Source organism: Hemicordylus capensis, chromosome 3 (assembly GCF_027244095.1).
Source record: "Hemicordylus capensis ecotype Gifberg chromosome 3, rHemCap1.1.pri, whole genome shotgun sequence".
Taxonomy (NCBI): domain Eukaryota; kingdom Metazoa; phylum Chordata; class Lepidosauria; order Squamata; family Cordylidae; genus Hemicordylus; species Hemicordylus capensis.
The window spans coordinates 115,648,310-115,665,917 of NC_069659.1; the positions used below are offsets into that span (position 1 = coordinate 115,648,310).

The 17,608-nt window shown below is 41.0% G+C and overlaps 1 protein-coding gene across 10 annotated transcripts in view; it reads left to right on the forward strand.

Annotated features, from left to right (window-relative positions):
• Positions 1-17,608, forward strand: part of CTPS2 (CTP synthase 2) — a 161,934-nt gene that overhangs the window by 87,495 nt on the left and 56,831 nt on the right. For all 10 annotated transcript variants that reach the window (XR_008319739.1, XM_053310854.1, XM_053310855.1 and 7 more), the window contains 3 exons: positions 3,279-3,373; positions 5,876-5,938; positions 6,296-6,339. Coding sequence is in view for 9 of the 10 variants with exons in the window: in XM_053310854.1 (XP_053166829.1) it covers positions 3,279-3,373; positions 5,876-5,938; positions 6,296-6,339 (202 nt within the window). In the remaining variant the exon portion in view is untranslated. The remainder of the gene's footprint in view (positions 1-3,278; positions 3,374-5,875; positions 5,939-6,295; positions 6,340-17,608) is intronic.

The window sequence follows — 17,608 nt, forward strand, 5'->3', positions numbered from 1 at the left end:
AAAGGGACTCCAGTCTCCAGACAGCGGTTGTCAAGATGGTTAGTGGAGCTGATATTGTTCACATACAAACTGCATAACAAGACACCTCCTGAAGCTATAAGGGCCCATTCTACTAGGTCCCACGTTTCGTCAGCTGCACACCTAACAGGGGTGACTTTCATGGACATCTGCAAAGAAGCCACATGGTCCTCTGAGTCCCCTTTTATTAAACACTATGCCATAGATGTGTGTTCTGAAGCAGAGGCTATATTCGGGAGAAGCATTTTGAAAAGGGTGTTGCAATAACTTCTACTGCTCCCTTCCTCCTTATGGAGCTTGCTAAACACCCATTCTTATGGGCATCGACGGATCTTGCTCCAGATAAGCAGGTTGCTCACCTGTAACTGATGATCTGGTAGAGATCGGTTGATGTCCATAAGACCCTCCCGACCTCCCCTCTGCAGTAGTACTGACTCTATGTGCATTCAGGTGTGTAGCCCCTTGCATTGACATTTTAGTTTTTGCCTTGGATGAACTTACCTTATTTACCTGGATGGTAGTCCTCCACGGCGGTCGTCCAAGAACTGAGGGACTTCGCGCCAAGGGCACGGCTTATATAGAACGCTTCAGCGTGGGGGCATGGCCTAGGCGCTTCGACAATCTCAGGCATGGCTACCGCGTGACTCCTGCGCAGGCGCAGAACCCATTCTTATGGACGTCGACGGATCTCTACGAGATCATCAGTTACAGGTGAGCAACCTGCTTTTTTATTGTGTCATGTATTTTAATCTGTTTTGACTTTTAAATATTTTAAATTTTGTACACCGCCTAGAGATGTACATATCAGGTGATATAAAAATATGATAAATAAATAAATGAATAATAAATAGTTTGTGATGATGTCCACCCCAATTCAAGATGGGAAACATGTAAACGTTTAAGATGTGCATGGCCTAACTTGCGGACCATCCAACTGATTTGGACCAAGTCTAGTACCGTTGTAGTGAGTGATGATGGCATCCACTCCAATTCAAGATGGCAGACGTATAAATGTTTGAGGCACAAGTAGGCCAACATGTGAATAGCCTAGCCAATTTGAACCAAATTTTGAACAGTTGTAGGGAAAACTCAATGGTGAAGTTTGTGATGAAATCATCCACCCCAATTCAAGAAGGTGGATGTAGGAATGTTTGAGGTGCAAGTGGGAATCAATTTGGACCAAATTTGGTACATTTGTAGTGAGGGACATTTAAAGACACCTCAACAGCTTAGTTTGTGGTGATGTCATCCACCCTAATTCAAGATGGTGAGGGTGAATGTTTAAGGAGCAAGTGTGCTACCTTTTAGACCGCGGAACCGATTTGAGCCAAATTTGCAACAGTTGTAGTGAGTGACAGATAGGGATACCCCAATGGTGTAGTTTGCGATGATGTTTTTCACTCCAATTCAAGATGGCAGATGTTAGGGATGTGCAAACAGGTTCGGGGGTTTGCGGTTTGGTTTCAAGGGTTCGAGGTGCAAACCACCCCACCCAGTTTGGTCTGGACCCAGACCAAACCTCACCCAAAGTTTGGGGGTACGCGTACCGAAAATGGTTTTTTGTTTGTTTATTTTTTTAAATTATCCTTCTACTCCCCTCAGGGGAGTTCCTGGAGGCAGCGGGGTGGGGGTCTGTGGAGGTTCCCCCTCTCCCCGTTGACCTTCTAAATCACCCTTGGGCTATACAGAGGCCATGTGCACAGGCGCCCAGCCCCCAACATGGCCGCCGGGTGAAGAGCACCTGAATGAGGCGAGGCGATGAACAAAGAGTGCCCGAACGGGGTGAGGGGGTGATTTAGAATGCCAGCAGGGGGAGTGGGAACCTCTGCGGAAACCACCACCACCCCTGCCTCCGCCTCTGCCTCCAGGAACTCCACTGAGGAGAGTAGAAGGTAATTTTTTAAAAAAACACACAACAGTATTCGGTCCGCAAATCCCCAGAAACAAACCGGGGTGGTGATTTGAGGGGGTGCTGGACCAAACTGGCCCTATTGGGCCAGCCAGTTTTGTGCACACCCCTAGCAGATGTGTGGATGTTTGAGGCACAAGTGGGCTAACTTTGGAACCACATAACTGATCTGAGAAACCACCTAATGGCACAACAGGGAAATGACCTTACTAGCAAGTCAGAGGTTGCTGGTTCGAATCCATACTGTTATGTTCCCAGAATATTCCCAGAATACGGGAAACACCTATATCGGGCAGCAAAAATATAGGAAGATGCTGAAAGGCATCATCTCATACTGCACGGGAGATGGCAATGGTAAACCCCTCCTGTATTCTACCAAAGAAAACCACAGGGCTCTGTGGTCGCCCGGAGTGATCCCCTTTAACTGATCTGAACCAGATTTGATATAGTTGTAGGGACACATAGGGACACCTCAGTGCTGTAGGTTGTGATGATGTCATCCTCTCAATTCAAGATAGGGGTCGCATGAACGTATAAGGCAAAAGTGGGCTAACTTGTGAACTGCCTAACCTATTTGAACCAAATTTGCTACATGTGTAGCGACACATAGGGACAGCGCAAGGGTGTAGATTGTAATCATGTAATCAATCTCCACCCTGATTCAAGATGTCCAATGCGTGAATGGTTGAGGCACAAGTGAGCTAACTTATGGACTGCCTAACTGATTTGTACCAAATTTAGTACAGTTGTAGTGAGTGACACATAGGGACGGTGCAATGGCATAGTTTGTGATAATTTCATCCGCCCTGATTCAATATGGCAGATGTGTGAATGTTTAAGGCTGAAGTGGGCTACCTTGTGAGGATTGTAATTATCAATTATAATTATAGTGAAAGGAAAGTAGGTAGATACATTCTTACTAGAACAACTTGGGGTTTTTTTGTTTTGTTTTTAAATTTTATTCTAGACACTTTTAGGCCTCGTGTGCCACAATGATTTTTTAAAAAAATGTTATGGTAATAAACATTTAATGTTTAAACATTTAATGTTTAAATATTATGGTAATAAACAGCCCTACACCAGGGCTACACAACCTTTGCTCTCCAGCTGTTGTTGGCTTACAACTCCCGTCATCCTCAGCCACAGTGGCCATTAGTCAGGGATAACAGGAGTTGTAGTCCAACAACAGCTGGAGTGCCCAGGTTATGCAGCCCTGTCCTGCTCCTGTAGATAAATAATAACACCTAATTAAAATAAAATATAATGAATGAATAACATGAATGATCATAGATTATCTATGCTGTTTAACCTGTAATCTGTTCTTGTATTTATATTCTGTATTGTATTCAAGTTGCATATTAGTCCCTGGAGGCTTTGGACACAGAGGAACTGAGGGAAAACTTCAGGCCATTTCATGGGCAAGAAAAAAGAAAAAGCCTTTTCTTGGTAAGACCTTTACACCAGTCATGGGCTAACTTCAGTTTTTCATAGTCCACTTCCTTCCTTCCTTTTTTCAAACTATAATCCCCATGGTCCTCCAGTACATTTTAAATTTATAAAACACAAGTGAACACTAGGCCCAACTTGGGTCTATTTAGTGCAGCATTCTTTTTAACCAGGCACTAGGGGGCCACCAAATCTATCTTCAGTTGTCTTCTACTTTACATTTTCTTTTTTTATTGAAAATATTGGACAGGCAGCCCAATCAGTGTCCCAATGAGTTCAATGAAATTTACTCCCAAATAAATGTGCATAGAACTGCAATCATCAGGTCAAACTAATTGAATCAACAGATATTATGATTGGCTTTACCCTATTTCTAAATTTTCTGTAAAAGTAGCCATGGGGACCTCAATTGGAATTAAGACTATGACAATGACTTTTTAAAAACCTTTACCTCTTCCTCATCATCTGCTGTTTTCCCAATCAGAATATCTCTTATATAGTGTTTGATGGCAAACTTTTCCATTGTGTTAATCAGTGCCAGACAAAATGCTCACCAAGTTTAGGAGATATCGATGTTGGGTTAAATATTTCAGGGGCCTAAAGCTTAATTGGTTTTCACTTAAAATATGCATATTAGTTTTGTTGAATAGAAGGGATTACTTCATTTCACAATTCTCACATTTGAACTCAAGGATTGTTGTTTTTTAAAGGTATACAGAAGCCTTCCAGTATCACAGGGGTCATGCTCCAGGAAAGTACCATGAATGAATGATGAATCTATGATATTGGAGTGCTTAACCTCACCCTCTTAGGTTCCACACTCAGGTGGCACAAGTGGCTGGGATAATGAAAGAGTGTTCCAGCCACACGTGCTGCTTCTTTAAGCCTCCCCACATGCCAGCTAGGAAGTGGGGGGCGTGGCCATTTAAACAATAAACCTCCTCAGCCCATCACTAGGGAAGTGGGGATGCTTAAAGAGGTGGCAGGAAAGCCACCCGGCTGCTCAGGCTGCCTCTCAAAGCCTCCCCATGTGCCAGCTGGGAAGTGGGGAGACTAGCCATTTAAACTTTAAATCTCTCCACTCATCAGCTAATGGGCGAGGAGGTTTACAGTTTAAATGGCCACTCTCCCTGCCACTTCCCATCTGGCACTCGGGAAGTCTTGAGTGGCTGGTACAATTTAGTTATGGTGGGAGGTAGACCTGTGAATAAGTAAAACTACTCCCTGTGATAACTAACTCAGTATACAGGGAGGTGTCCTGAACAAAGCTGAAAGCATGAGAAATGAACCCGCTAATGTCGAGGGCCACTTGTATTCTTTTGAGTCCAGCTAAGTTTCTTGGGATATATTTCTAGACAGTTTATATTATTTTATAATAGCTAAGAGTTTTGATGGAAACAATCCCTGAAAGTCTCTATTAGGGTTTAATATTGATTTAAATGATACAAAAATATACATTGCACAAACACATGAACTGCTGGGGAGAGTGAAGTTTCTTATTCATGGTAAAGATAAAGTGTGCCGTCAAGTCGATGTCAACTCCTGGTGACCACAGAGCCTTGTGATTTTTCTTTGGTATAATACAGGAGGAGTTTACCATTGCCATCTCCCGCACAGTATGAGATGATGCCTTTCAGCATCTTCCTATATTGCTGCTGCCCATAGACTGGGAAACATACAAGCGGGGATTTGAACCAGCAACCTCTGGCTTGCTATTCATGGTAGTTGACCAAATACAATTATAGAAATGGGATCTTAATATATGTTACTCTGATTCTAGCAATTGAAAACAATACAAACATGCTACTGCTAAACATTAAGGCTACCAGCATTTGTTTCCAAAATTTCTGGCTTGGAATATATAAAGAGTGCCTTTCCTGTAAAGTGAGCCAACCTTCTTCATTTTATAAAAGGAGCTAAAGAGCAATGCTTCTGAGTATACACAGAGTGTTTTTCTGCCACAAAACACATCTTTTGTGTTTAAGGAACTATGACCCACATGTTCTGCAGTGTAACATGGGTATTTCTGAGCCATCTGCACTGCTGCAGCCTCCTTAGGCACTGCCAGCGATCTTGCGCAAGAGCACATATACTTAAAGTAGTGTGCTCACGCTTTAGGGGCACTGCTTTATTTCCAATGCAAGTAGCACACTCAGAGTGTGGGGGCACTGCTTTAAATATTTGCCTTCTTGCATAAGACCACTGGAGGTGTCTTAGGAGCCTGCAACAGTGGCAGTGGCTTGGAATTGCCTGCCCATGTTACGTTGTGGAACATGTTGGCTGGTGTTTTAAAAATATCATATTGTAAAAGATTATATAGAAATTAGGAACAAAGAACTTTGTGGCATGCCAATTTATTTCATCATTAGATTTATTCCTCAGTTTTTCAGCACTGAGCCCACAAAGGAGCGATATATCCACTGGATCATGGCCTAGGATTGTTAATATATGCAGAGTTTGAGCTGTGGTTGTTCTTACTCGTTTTTGTTCTCCTTATCACAGGTGTTTGCTTGGGGATGCAGCTGGCTGTAGTAGAGTTTGCAAGGAACTGTCTAAACTGGCAAGGTATGTTTAGTTTCCTGCTGTGGAAGTAGTTCACTCAAACAAATCCTATGATAAAATCCTGACTGTTGAATGTTTGGGCACCTGCAGTGGCAGAATCGATGGCATCACCCTAATACCTTTCCTGATTACTTTTAATTTCCTAATTATTTGAGCTACTCACCTGCTCTTTGACCAGATCAAAGAGACATTTCTTGACTTAGCAATTTACATTTGTGTAATTGTAAGAATAAATTGTTGAAATTGCAGTAAAAAGAATATTAAAAAAAATAAAAAATTCCAGAGTTGATAGGTGCAAATAATTTAATTATATGGTTAACATGACTAACATTTTAAAATGTACACATTGTTATTCTGCAGATGCAAATTCCACAGAATTTGACTCACATACAAAGCATCCAGTTGTAAGTACTATATTTCCCCATTTATGTACATTCTAAATAGGTCTTTTGTGCCTAACATTCAGATTCCAAGTAATTGTAACAATCATATTGGTGTTGAGAAGCTCTGAAAGACTGCTCCTCTAAAGCAAGAGAAATTAATGCAGATTTATTGATATGCCAGTTTATGTGTTCAGATGGTGAGCCTTGGCACTAGAAACAGATTCTAGCACTCTGCCCTTGTGATCCTTCCTCTCAATTAATGAGACTTCCTCTTAGAGGAAGTGAAAGGGAATTCACCATTGCAATTGGTCATTGAATAGCTTTTTGACGAAAGACTTGTAATTAAAACATTGTATGTGATGTAACTACATTTCACTTTTTCAGATCCCTTTCATATGAAGAGATGTATTTCTGATAAACTTAAAACCATGTGATACCTGCACTTTGTCAGCAGATGGCATTCTTTCCATTTGCTTTCCTTTGCTTGACTTTATAGCACATAAAAGCTTTTACCACTGTTATGTAACTCAATAACTTATGTTGCAGCAACACAAGGGTGGAGGAATCTGTACCACCCTTTTAGCTTCCTGTCATGCAAATGGACACTTGATGGTTCCATTATATTTAGTAGATTATGTTAATTATATAGTAGATTATTTAATAGAGATTATAGTTCAACCTGAAATAAGCCTACCATTGCAAATGACTGGTTTTTTTGGTAACAATACCTAGTTGAGGAATATTTAATACAACAAATAATAACAGTACTAATTTTGTAGGTAGTCAAATGAAAATATCCAAAAATACTTCTAGGATTGTTTTGCTGGGAAACAACAACCTGCCTGTTATAATTCACCTGAGTAGCATTGAACATAGGACAAAAGAGCCCATATTCCATTGTTTGGACATTTCAAAAAGCTTTTGACAACGATCCTTGTCTGGGCTTTTTAAAAGCCTTTGCAATCATGTGATGGGGTGCAAATCGTATGGATCAATAGCTGACTAAAAACCAAGAAATAGTGTTGGAATAATAGATATTTCGTAGAAAAACAAACAGTGGGGTATTGGGATTACTGTTGTTCATATTAATGAATGCTCTGGAGTCAAGGGTGAGCAGTATGGCAGTCAAGTTTGTGGATGATACCACATTATTCAGGATCATGAAATTCCAAACAGATTGTATGGAGATCCAAAAGGATTCCTCCAAGCTGAGTGAATGTGTAACACAATTGCAGATTAGATTAATCATAATGCAATGCAAGGTGACATGGAGCGTACCAAAATGCTGTCATAACATGTATTCTGAAAGGGTCTGAATTCAGAATATATCCTGGTGGTGCCTGAAATAGCTTATAGAAAATGTCAACAGTGTGCAATGATATTGGAAAAGGCAAACACAGTGTCAGGAATTTTTAGAAAAGTGGTTGGGACAAAAATAGCAAGCATTATACGGTTATGATGTCAATGTGTGCTGTGTCCACATTTAGAATACTGGACACAGTTCTGGTCATCCTGTCTCCAAAAGGCTATCTTTGAAATAGGCCATGTACAGGAAAAGGAACATTATCTGGTTGGAGCATCTTATGGTGTTTATTATTGGAGCATCTTATGATGTTTATTATTATTATTTCTCTGTGTAAACCACCCTGAGCCATTTTTGGAAGGGCGGTATAGAAATTGAATTAATAATAATAATAATTATTATTATTATGAGGATAGGCTTAAGGGTTTTGGTGGTTTAGAAAAAAGACATGAGTGGAAGGGGACGGGGTAGATAAGAATTTATAAAATTATGAACAGTATATAGAGATTGAATAAAGAGAAATATTGTCTCTTGCAGAATACTAGAATTTGGGTTCATCCAGTGAAATTATTGGACAGCAAGTTCAGACTGACAAAGAAAGCACTACTTCATATAACACAAAATTCATTAGCATAAGATTTAGTGATGTCCACAAACTTAGATGGTTTTAAAAGATGATTAGGCACATTGATGGAGGATAAAATTTATCAATGGCTGTCCGTGATCGCTAATGAAACCTCCATGTTCAGAGGCAGTATAACTGAATATAAGCTGCTGAAGCAAACAGCTGTAGTGGCTACAGTTGCGTACTAGACATCTCGTGAGCTCAAACCAGAATCACACTGGGGTTGTGGGTGATTGCAGAATCTAGATCTAGAAGTGTGTTCTGCAACCTGGAGGTCAGGTACTGAAGCTGCAGGAACAGAGCTGGAGCCTGGAGTGCAGCAGGCTGAAACTACTGTTTTGTTGACCACACAAAGGCCGAAGGTTAGTGCAGGAGTGGCCAGTACGGGTGCCGCCAGGGTTGGGGTGGCGAGAGGCAGTTTTAAGCACAAATTAATAGGAGCTTACCTCTGTCCCGGCTGCAGCTGTCAACGACTCCAAGCGGCAGCATGCTGCCCGGCACTCCCTGTGACGGCGGATCAGCTCCGCCACTCACCTGGCCACTGGTGGGGGATGGACTCTGTGGAGTGCCAGGCAGCATTCTGCTGCTCGGAGTAGTTAGCAGCTGCAGCTGGGCGGAGGTAAGGAGCTATTAATTTGTGCTTAAAGGTGCCTCGCGCTGGCCCCTCATGACACCCATACCAGCTAGTGTTCTTATATTTATACTAGGTCTGGTTAATCCAGATGCATGACAATTCCTGCTGGTTACAGGGCTGATGCTGCATCTGCTTTCTCCTTTCTGCGTCTGAAGCAGCTATAAGGTCTCAACACACAGCTGCTAGAAGCGCACTCAGCTAGGTCTAAGATTCAGACCATGAGGTTCCTAGTTCAAGTGCTAGAATTCCTAAGACTTGGTAGCTGAGTTGAGATTTGGACTGGGGACTTTGTGATCGTGGCTCACAGAGCAAATGCATAGCTATCAGCCAACCACAAGACTTTTAAACAACATTTGCTAATGTTGTCTCAGCATCCCCCTGCTCCCCGTGAAATTTAACATTCATCTTGGCCAAGAAAAACTGTCATTTGTACCAAGCTTTGTGCTTTGGGGTCGACCTCCATTTCAGACAAGTGAAATGGTGACATAGGAACAGTCTGCACTTGGCACTCTTGCATTTTTGATGGGGCTAAAATTGCAAGCTTGGCAAGTAAAGACACTGGGACAGTGAAGAGGTTCCCGTGGACTAACTGAACACACCTTAATTGTGCAATTAGAGCAGTGAGAGGGTACCTTACCAACTTTGGCAGCAGTGGCTGTGCAGCAGAGGCTCCTCTAAGCCCTGCTGGCACCCCCTCCCCCCCCGCCGCCAGCAGCATGGGCCATTTCCGGCCTCCGCGTATCCACGGACCTAACTGGCTCACGGACCGGCGATTTGGATCAAATTCAAACTGAACTGCCAAACCCGGTTCCATGCCCACCCCTACTGTGCTCCTGCATTTGGCTTGTGATACATGCAGTACACAAGAACAGATTGATACTTGCTGCCAGCCTGGCACCCAGATGGTTTGGACCCTTGGATCAAAAGCCTCAAAGCTTCCTTACTCCTGTAGTGCTTCTGTGGCATGGACCCCAGATCTCCCCTCCTTCACCACTGCAGCACAATAAGAAAGTTGTGAAACTGCTGTGTTTTCTCTTCCCTCTCCTCCCTCCTGAATGGTGCATTTTACTTTCGGTATCTGCTTCCCTCTTTTGTCCTTCAAAGGCACCTTCAGCTTCACTCTTGCAACCAATATTTAACATCCAGTTACTATTGTGTGCTCTTTTAATAAAATGCTTTTCTTCCTTTTGAAAAGTCCTTGTCTCCTGATTCTATCTGACCCTCTAGGGCAGGGGTTCCCAACTAGGGTTCCTCCAGATGTTGCTGAACTACAATTCCCATCATCCCCAGCCACAATAAATTGTAGCTGGGTATGATGGGAGTTGTAGTTCGGCAGCAGCTGGAAGATCACAGGTTGCGAACCCCTGCTCTAGGGTACTCTGGAATGATGCTTCACTGTCCAGACCTGATCCATAGTTATTTACACTTGCTAGTTTGGCTCGAGCCATGCTGGGTTTTCAGTACCAGATAACTGGCTGCTTTCCCAGCTGGTACAGTGAGCCTAGACTAGCTAACGCCAAACAAGCAGGTATATTCAGTGTTTTTATTATTATAGCTGCCCCATAACAGTAGTTCTTTGGGCAGCTCACAGAGTAAAATAATTATGGATCAGGTCTGGACAGTGAAGCGTCAGCCCAGAGTAATCCAACAGGGCAAACAGAGTAAGGAGGTGAGGACTTCTCAAAGAAAGAAACTGTGAGTTTCAAGTTTTATTTCTTATAAATAAGAATTATTTTTGGCTGATGAGAGTTGACTGCAGAAGGGGAAAGGGCTCCCCTAGAACTCAGGAAATTCCCCAAGTTTCAAAGTATAAATTCTCAAACTGAATGAGTGTTCTAGCCATGGGTACCAGCTAATGTGCACACCCATGTTAAAGGCATTGGTCAAAGCAAGTGTGTAGAGTTAGCTGATAGAATTGTTCCAAGAGGATAAGCTTCATGTAAAGTTTTATTTTCACTCTAAGTTCACTGAGAAGAATATCTGCTAAGTTTTACCATTTATCACATAATCATGGTTTTAAACCAAAATAGATCTTTATTAAATGACATCCATCTTTTCACAATTCTTAAATTTAGTTTTAGACAGATTATTTGTACAAATGTAAACATTTACATGTTTCTAGTAGTGTTGTATTGAGGATCGCATATTTCCTTCATCTTCTTCGCAGAATACTTTAGGAGACTAAACTGCTAACTCCAGAGGCCAAGTTAGATAATCCTCTCAACTTGCTTATCAGTGTCTTAAAATCATTAAAGGTGACTTTTCCATCTTTATCCAGGTCCACATATTTGGTTATTTCACTGAGAGATATTGGCCCCTGTAGCTTTTGAGTTTTGGTGGGGAAAAGAATGGAAAACAAAAAATTATTTTAAATAGCTTCAAAGCAGTATATATTCAAACAACATGTTTAGGTTAAATTGTATCATTGAAACAGAAATAGCAGTTATTTGTTTATGGATGTTCTTTATATATAAGGTATGTAAACAGCTATATAAAAGTAGATTGGGGGAGCCTTTTTATAGTTGTGGACATACTGTATACAGTTCACAGAATACATCACAATGTCATCTGATATTTATTGGCTACATATAATGAACAATTGTTTTATGATGTGGTACTGCCTTTTTCAGCAACTCTACATTGATTGCAGCTTCAGTGCTGGAAGAGGAGGCTGCACTTTACCTTTCTTCCCACCCCAGGGGATGTGTTTAGCTTGGGAGAACAGAGAACAGAACCTGGTTTGGAAAAGCAGCCTTTTACTTTCATTTACTTTGCCTGATACTTCAGTGATAGGGAAAAGTGTGTGTGAGAGACAGAGGGTTAGGAAAATAACTGCAATTCTCCATCCCTCCTTCTTTTCTGATCATCAAACATCATGGGTCTTTAGCTGGTATATACAATATTTGTAGCGTATGCAATATATATAGTGGACTAGAGACAGGACCTTTTCAGTTGTGGCCCCTAGGCTTTGGAACGCCCTCCCTGAAGAGCTTCGCCATGCTCCCTCCTTCAGTGTTTTTTAAAAACATCTTAAAACACACCTTTTTAAGGAGCTATATCTGGTAGGTTCTTTAGCTTTTTATAAGTTTCAGTCTTAATTTGAACCTAATAATTGTTTTTAATCAGACTTTAAAAAAAATTATTACTTGTATCTATGTCTATCTTATTGTTGTAAGCCACCCCAGGCTGTATTGCACTGGAAGGGCGGGGTATAAATATTTCAAATAAATAATATAAAGTATATACACTATATATATACTGCCATGCTCGCTAGGGATGTGTAAACAGGTTTGGGGGTTTGATGGTTTGATCCCCAAACCACACCTCCCCTGAAGTTTGGAGGTTCGCGGACCAATTTTTTAAAAAAATTTGTTACCTTGTACTCCCCTCGGGGGAGTTCCTGGAGGCGGTGGAGGTTCCCCCTACCCCCGCTGAGGTTCCCCCTCCCCCTGCCTGCCCACTTGCTGGCCCCATCCTCTGATGCCAGTGTTGCCCTCTTCTCCCTTACCAGGCTGACTTGCTTTCCAGGAATGTCATTCAAGAAGCTCCATCCTTGCTGCTGTTGCCACCATCATTCCTCTGCAATTTTAAGCCGTGGCACACATGAAAGATGAGGCAGCCCCGCAAGAAAGAATGGGGCAGGCAGCCGATTTCCTTTTTCCTCAAGCAATCAGACGCATTGAGGCGGGCCTTCTCTGTAGCTTCTCTTGGGCTGTGGAATGCACTCCCAGCAGAAATCCTCAATCTGAACTCTTTATTGACCTTCAGGAGAGCCCTTAAAACCTATCTGTTTGGCCTGGCCTTCCAGTGTTTTTAATTAGTTTTAATTGTTTTAATGCTGTAACCTGCTTTTCAGGGTTTTTTAATTGTTCTGATTTTTTGTTTTTTATGATGTTTTAATTGTTAATTGATGTTTTATATTGTTTATATTTCTGTTTTAATTGTTATTGGTTTTAATGGTTTTGTTTTTAATTGTAAACCACCCTGATCCATTTTGGAAGGGTGGTATACAAATCTAATAAATAATAAATAATTGAGCTAGATCTGCCTGCCAGACATAGATCTACAGCCAGGCCATTCCCTCCAAGGTGCAATCCTTCTATGCCTCACCAGGAGCATTCAGCAGCTTGTTTTTACCAGGCCTGTCATCTGGTTTGCTCATGGAACTCCCTGAGGGGAGTACAAGGTAACAAAACAAAACAAAAAAAAGCCCCAGGAATACAGCTGCAGATGGGGGCCCAGAGAAGACTGCATTATTCAGTGATGTCGAGGAGGAATGGAAAAGCCTTGCATTAAAGTGAATGGCTTGGCCATAATGTTGTTCGCTCTTGTGGAATAGCTATTCTGGCTTCTGTGTAGTGACTCTGTACAGTGCTCTTCATATGTGTGGTGAGAGGTTTGCAGCCACTGGGTGGCATCCAAACTGACCCTCTGTCATGAAAATAGCTTCAGTGAATGGAGGGAGTTTCTGCAGACTGAGGGTTAGTCTAGATGCTCCCCACTGTCTGTAGCTATGCCAGGGCCATTACTGTGCACAACATACAGTTGCATCTATTTCATCTACTTTTGCAAAGCATAATGAATAGCAATTTAAGAGCTTATTTCCACATTGTGCCTCTTCTCATACTAGAGCTGTATCGTTTGTTTCCCTTGTAATACATAGTTTCTAGCCCTCTATCTGGCTGTTCAAAAAAGAGCATTTCTTTCTTAACATTTTAGCTTTTTGCTAGCAAATACTGTATGTTAATATTATCATTGCAACAGGTTGTTAACCTTGTTCAGACCCAGCTGTATAATGAAAACACCAATGGTATTCATACAAAATGGTATAATTCTTCAAAACCCACTGGCTGATATCCTGACTAATGTTGTGCTTGTGCAATGAGCTAGGCTGCATAGAGGCACAAGAAGTTTGGAAATTATGCCATTATATGTTCTTCTAAAAACATATGAGGTGTGCGACAAGTTGCACAACTGTTGTGGAACCACAAATGTGATCGCACTAGCACAAAACTAGTCTGGAATACGGATATGTGAGCTGGCTCAATTTGAACCACTTTTCAAATCAAACTGTTTTGGCTGATCCGAGTTCAAACTCGAACAAAGCTGGTACTAAGAACTGGTTTGTGGACCGGTTGGGTGATACTTGTAAAGGGGAGTCTTCAGTATGGATTCAAGCTGAACTGTCCAAACCGGTTCCATACACATCTCTAGTCTGGGATGCAAGGCTGCTGTACTAGTTGCTTGTGCTGACACAACATATTCACACAAGCACAAAGTTAAGATGTTGGCCATAAAATTGCCTAAATATTTACATTTGAGCAAATTCTAACTCTTGTTTTCGCACATAGATATCTAATGAAATGTTTACTTTTTTAAACGTCTGTGCCACGTTAAAATATATCTATCAAAGGTACATTTTTTATAAGCCTGCATCTTGTACGGAAATGACTAGAGTAATTGTTTTTATGCAGAAGTTCTTACTCTGCTCAAATGCAATATTTGTTAGCAGCCATTCAGTACACCCATATTTAGCCTTTCTAGTTTGGATATTCAAAGTACTCTATCAGAACAGGCTCACTTTCCAGTGCTAATCCTGTTACTATTTAATGCTTTGGGAATCTGGCTCTTTGGATCGGTTCTTTCCATTGGAATGTACTACCATCTCAAATTCTTTATAAACACTCCTGAGGGCTTTGCTCTATAGGAACCTCCATTGAGTTCAGTGTGTTCACTTGGCAATGTTTTGTGTAATCCACAAAAACATTGTGGATTTATTTATTTATTTGATTGATTGTTAAATTTCTATACTACCTTTCATTAAAATAATCTCAAGGTGGTTTACAAAACACTCAGCAATATAAAGCCATGAAAACCACACAATAAGAATTAAAATAGAATATAAAAATACAAATCTAATTAAAAGTTTAAAAAAACATGTACAATATAACCATAAAATACAAAGCAGCAGCAAACAAAACACTCATTTAAAAGCCTGGGTAAAAAGCCAATATTTTCCTTTCTTTCTAAAAACTGTGATGGAGACTGGGGAGCAGAAGCCCACTAGGAGAACATTCCAAAGTTTGGAGGCAATGACTGAAAAGACACTGTCCCACATACACGACAGGCGAGCCTCCCTCATTGTCAGCACATGGAGTAGGGCCCCCTCTGATGACCCCGTCGAGTGGGCAGAAACCCTTGGGAGCAGGCAGTCCCCCAGGTATCCAAGACCCAAACTGTTTAGGGCTTTAAAGGTCAAAACCAGAACCTTGAATTGTATCCGGAAACAGATTGGCAGCCAATGTAGCTCTTTCAAAATGGGGGTAATATGGTCCCAATGGGCAGCTTTGGATAACGCCCTAGCTGCCCCATTTTGCACTAGCTTCAGTTTCCAAATATTCTTCAAGGGCAGTCCCACACAGAGTGTGTTACAGTAATCCATCTGTGATGTGACTAAGGGTAACAGTGTCCAGATCTGCCTTCTTGAGAAAGGGACACAGGTGGCGCACTAGCCAAAGTCATGCAAAGGCATCCCTTGCCACCATCTCCACCTGAGCTTCCAAAGGCAGAACCGGGTCCAGCAATATCCCCAAGCTGTGCACTTGCTCTTTCAAGGGGAGTGCAACCCCATCCAGAACCAGTAGAATCTCCTCATCCCGATTGGCTCTCCTACTGACCAACAGTACCTCTGTCTTGCCCGGATTCAATCTCAGTTCGTTAGCCCACATCCAACTCATCACTTCCTCTAGTCCCCAGTTCAGGACGTCCACTGCCTCCCTAGCATCAGGTGACAAGGAGAGATAGAGCTGAGTGTCATCTACACATTGCTGACAACTCAGTCCAAGTCCCCGGCTGACCTCTCCCAATGGTTTCATGTAGATGTTAAACAGCATGGGGGATAAAACCGAACCCCACAGGCCAACAGCCACAGAACTGAGTAGGAGTCTTCCAGCACCACCTTCTGGACCTTTCCCAGGCTTCACAGACAGATTTTGTCTGTGGAAACTCTTGGAAAAACTTATTAAAAGTAATACTGGTTGCAAAACGTTTTGAATGAGTAGTGTTCCTTTTTCAAAACATGGCTTTATCCTGATTAAACCTTTTCAGATGAGATCAATTTCAGGAAACAAAAGCAATAAAAATCTAAATATTTTAAAACATTTCTATGAAAAACATTTTCAGTTTTGTCTTGAAGTAGAATAAACCTAAACAGTCAAGCATCAGGATCACTAGATTTCTTGTTTTACAGTCATCTTCTGTAAAATATGCTCCCCCCACCCACTTAAGTCTCATTTATCTTTTCATGAGTAGTTGTTTCTACAAATAGTCATTATAGAAGCCATTCACTGAAGCAAAGCTTGCATTATTTTCAGTGCAACTTAAATAGGAGACCCACATACATTTTCTTTTAATGAGTAGAGACTGTTGTCTTGCTCATTAAAAATCCCTACACTAGAAAACCACAGGGCTCTGTGGGCACCAGGAGTTGAAATTGACTTGATGGCACACTTTACCTTTTACACTTCCCTTCCATCTCTCCCCTGTGACCAGCAATGTTAAACTCTGGCCTTGACTCTGATGGAGCTTTCTAATGAGGCTTTTATACTTCAGTCTGATTAAATAAATTGGAATTGTCTGCAAAAGATTATCACTATTCCTTGCTGGTCAGTAGTATTCTGTGGATATAGATGCCTTGAACAGATTGGTAGAATTAACAAAATATTAATGTTGTCCATGTATTTAATTTTTGATACATGCTTTGATACAATTTGATACAATTTTTGATACATGTTTGATACAATTTTAGAAAGACTTACCAAAAAGTTTAAGGAGTCACTCTGAAGCAAGTTTTTAAGCCCGTCAAGGGAAAGCAGGTTAGAGCTTCCTTCTTTCATTGCAAACTGAGTGAAAAGTTTTAAAAGAGTTTCACTGTTCAAGTTTTCCATGTTTTTCTATTTTGAAAAATGTTCCCCCCGAAAGCTGGAAGAAAAAAGAGAGAGAGAGTCAAAGTTAACACATTATGTGAAATATACTTTACTTCATCTGACTACTACAGCATATTCATGAATCTGCTACTTGTGGGTGGGAAAATGTTAGTGTGTATATAGCACTTCTGATAAGGTCATTTATTTTACTAATACATTTCTAATTTTGCACATACAAAAAATAATTACAGACTAATTGACTTCATTATGTATGAATATATACTATATGAAGTATAACATTTTCTCCTTTAAGATAACACTACTACTCATTCCTGAAATAATTTGATGGGGAAAACAAAAATAGTTGTCTATGTACAGCATAATTCAATTATTTATTTAAAAAATATAGCACATTCATAGAAGATATTCAAACAGATATAAAATATATAAATTATACTATACTTACTAATGCACAAGACTCAGACGCACTGCTAGTACAATGTGAGAAGCTATGGTCTGGGGCACCCTTTATAGTTTTTTGCCAACTCCTACTCCACCCTGATTGTGCAATTTGTCTTTTTTGTTAAAGCAGTATGCTGGCAGGCATTAGGTGTGATGAGTATCTGAATAAATATATAGTAATATGGCCATCATATTCACCCTACCCATATATGACAGAAGTTTGTACTTTTTCCAGAGGTGATTTGGGGAGAAGGGCAGTATCTATATGTTATTGGAAGGTCCTTGGTTTGATTTTTAAAAGATGACCTCACTTTGTCAGTCCTACAAAGAAACTGTGCCAC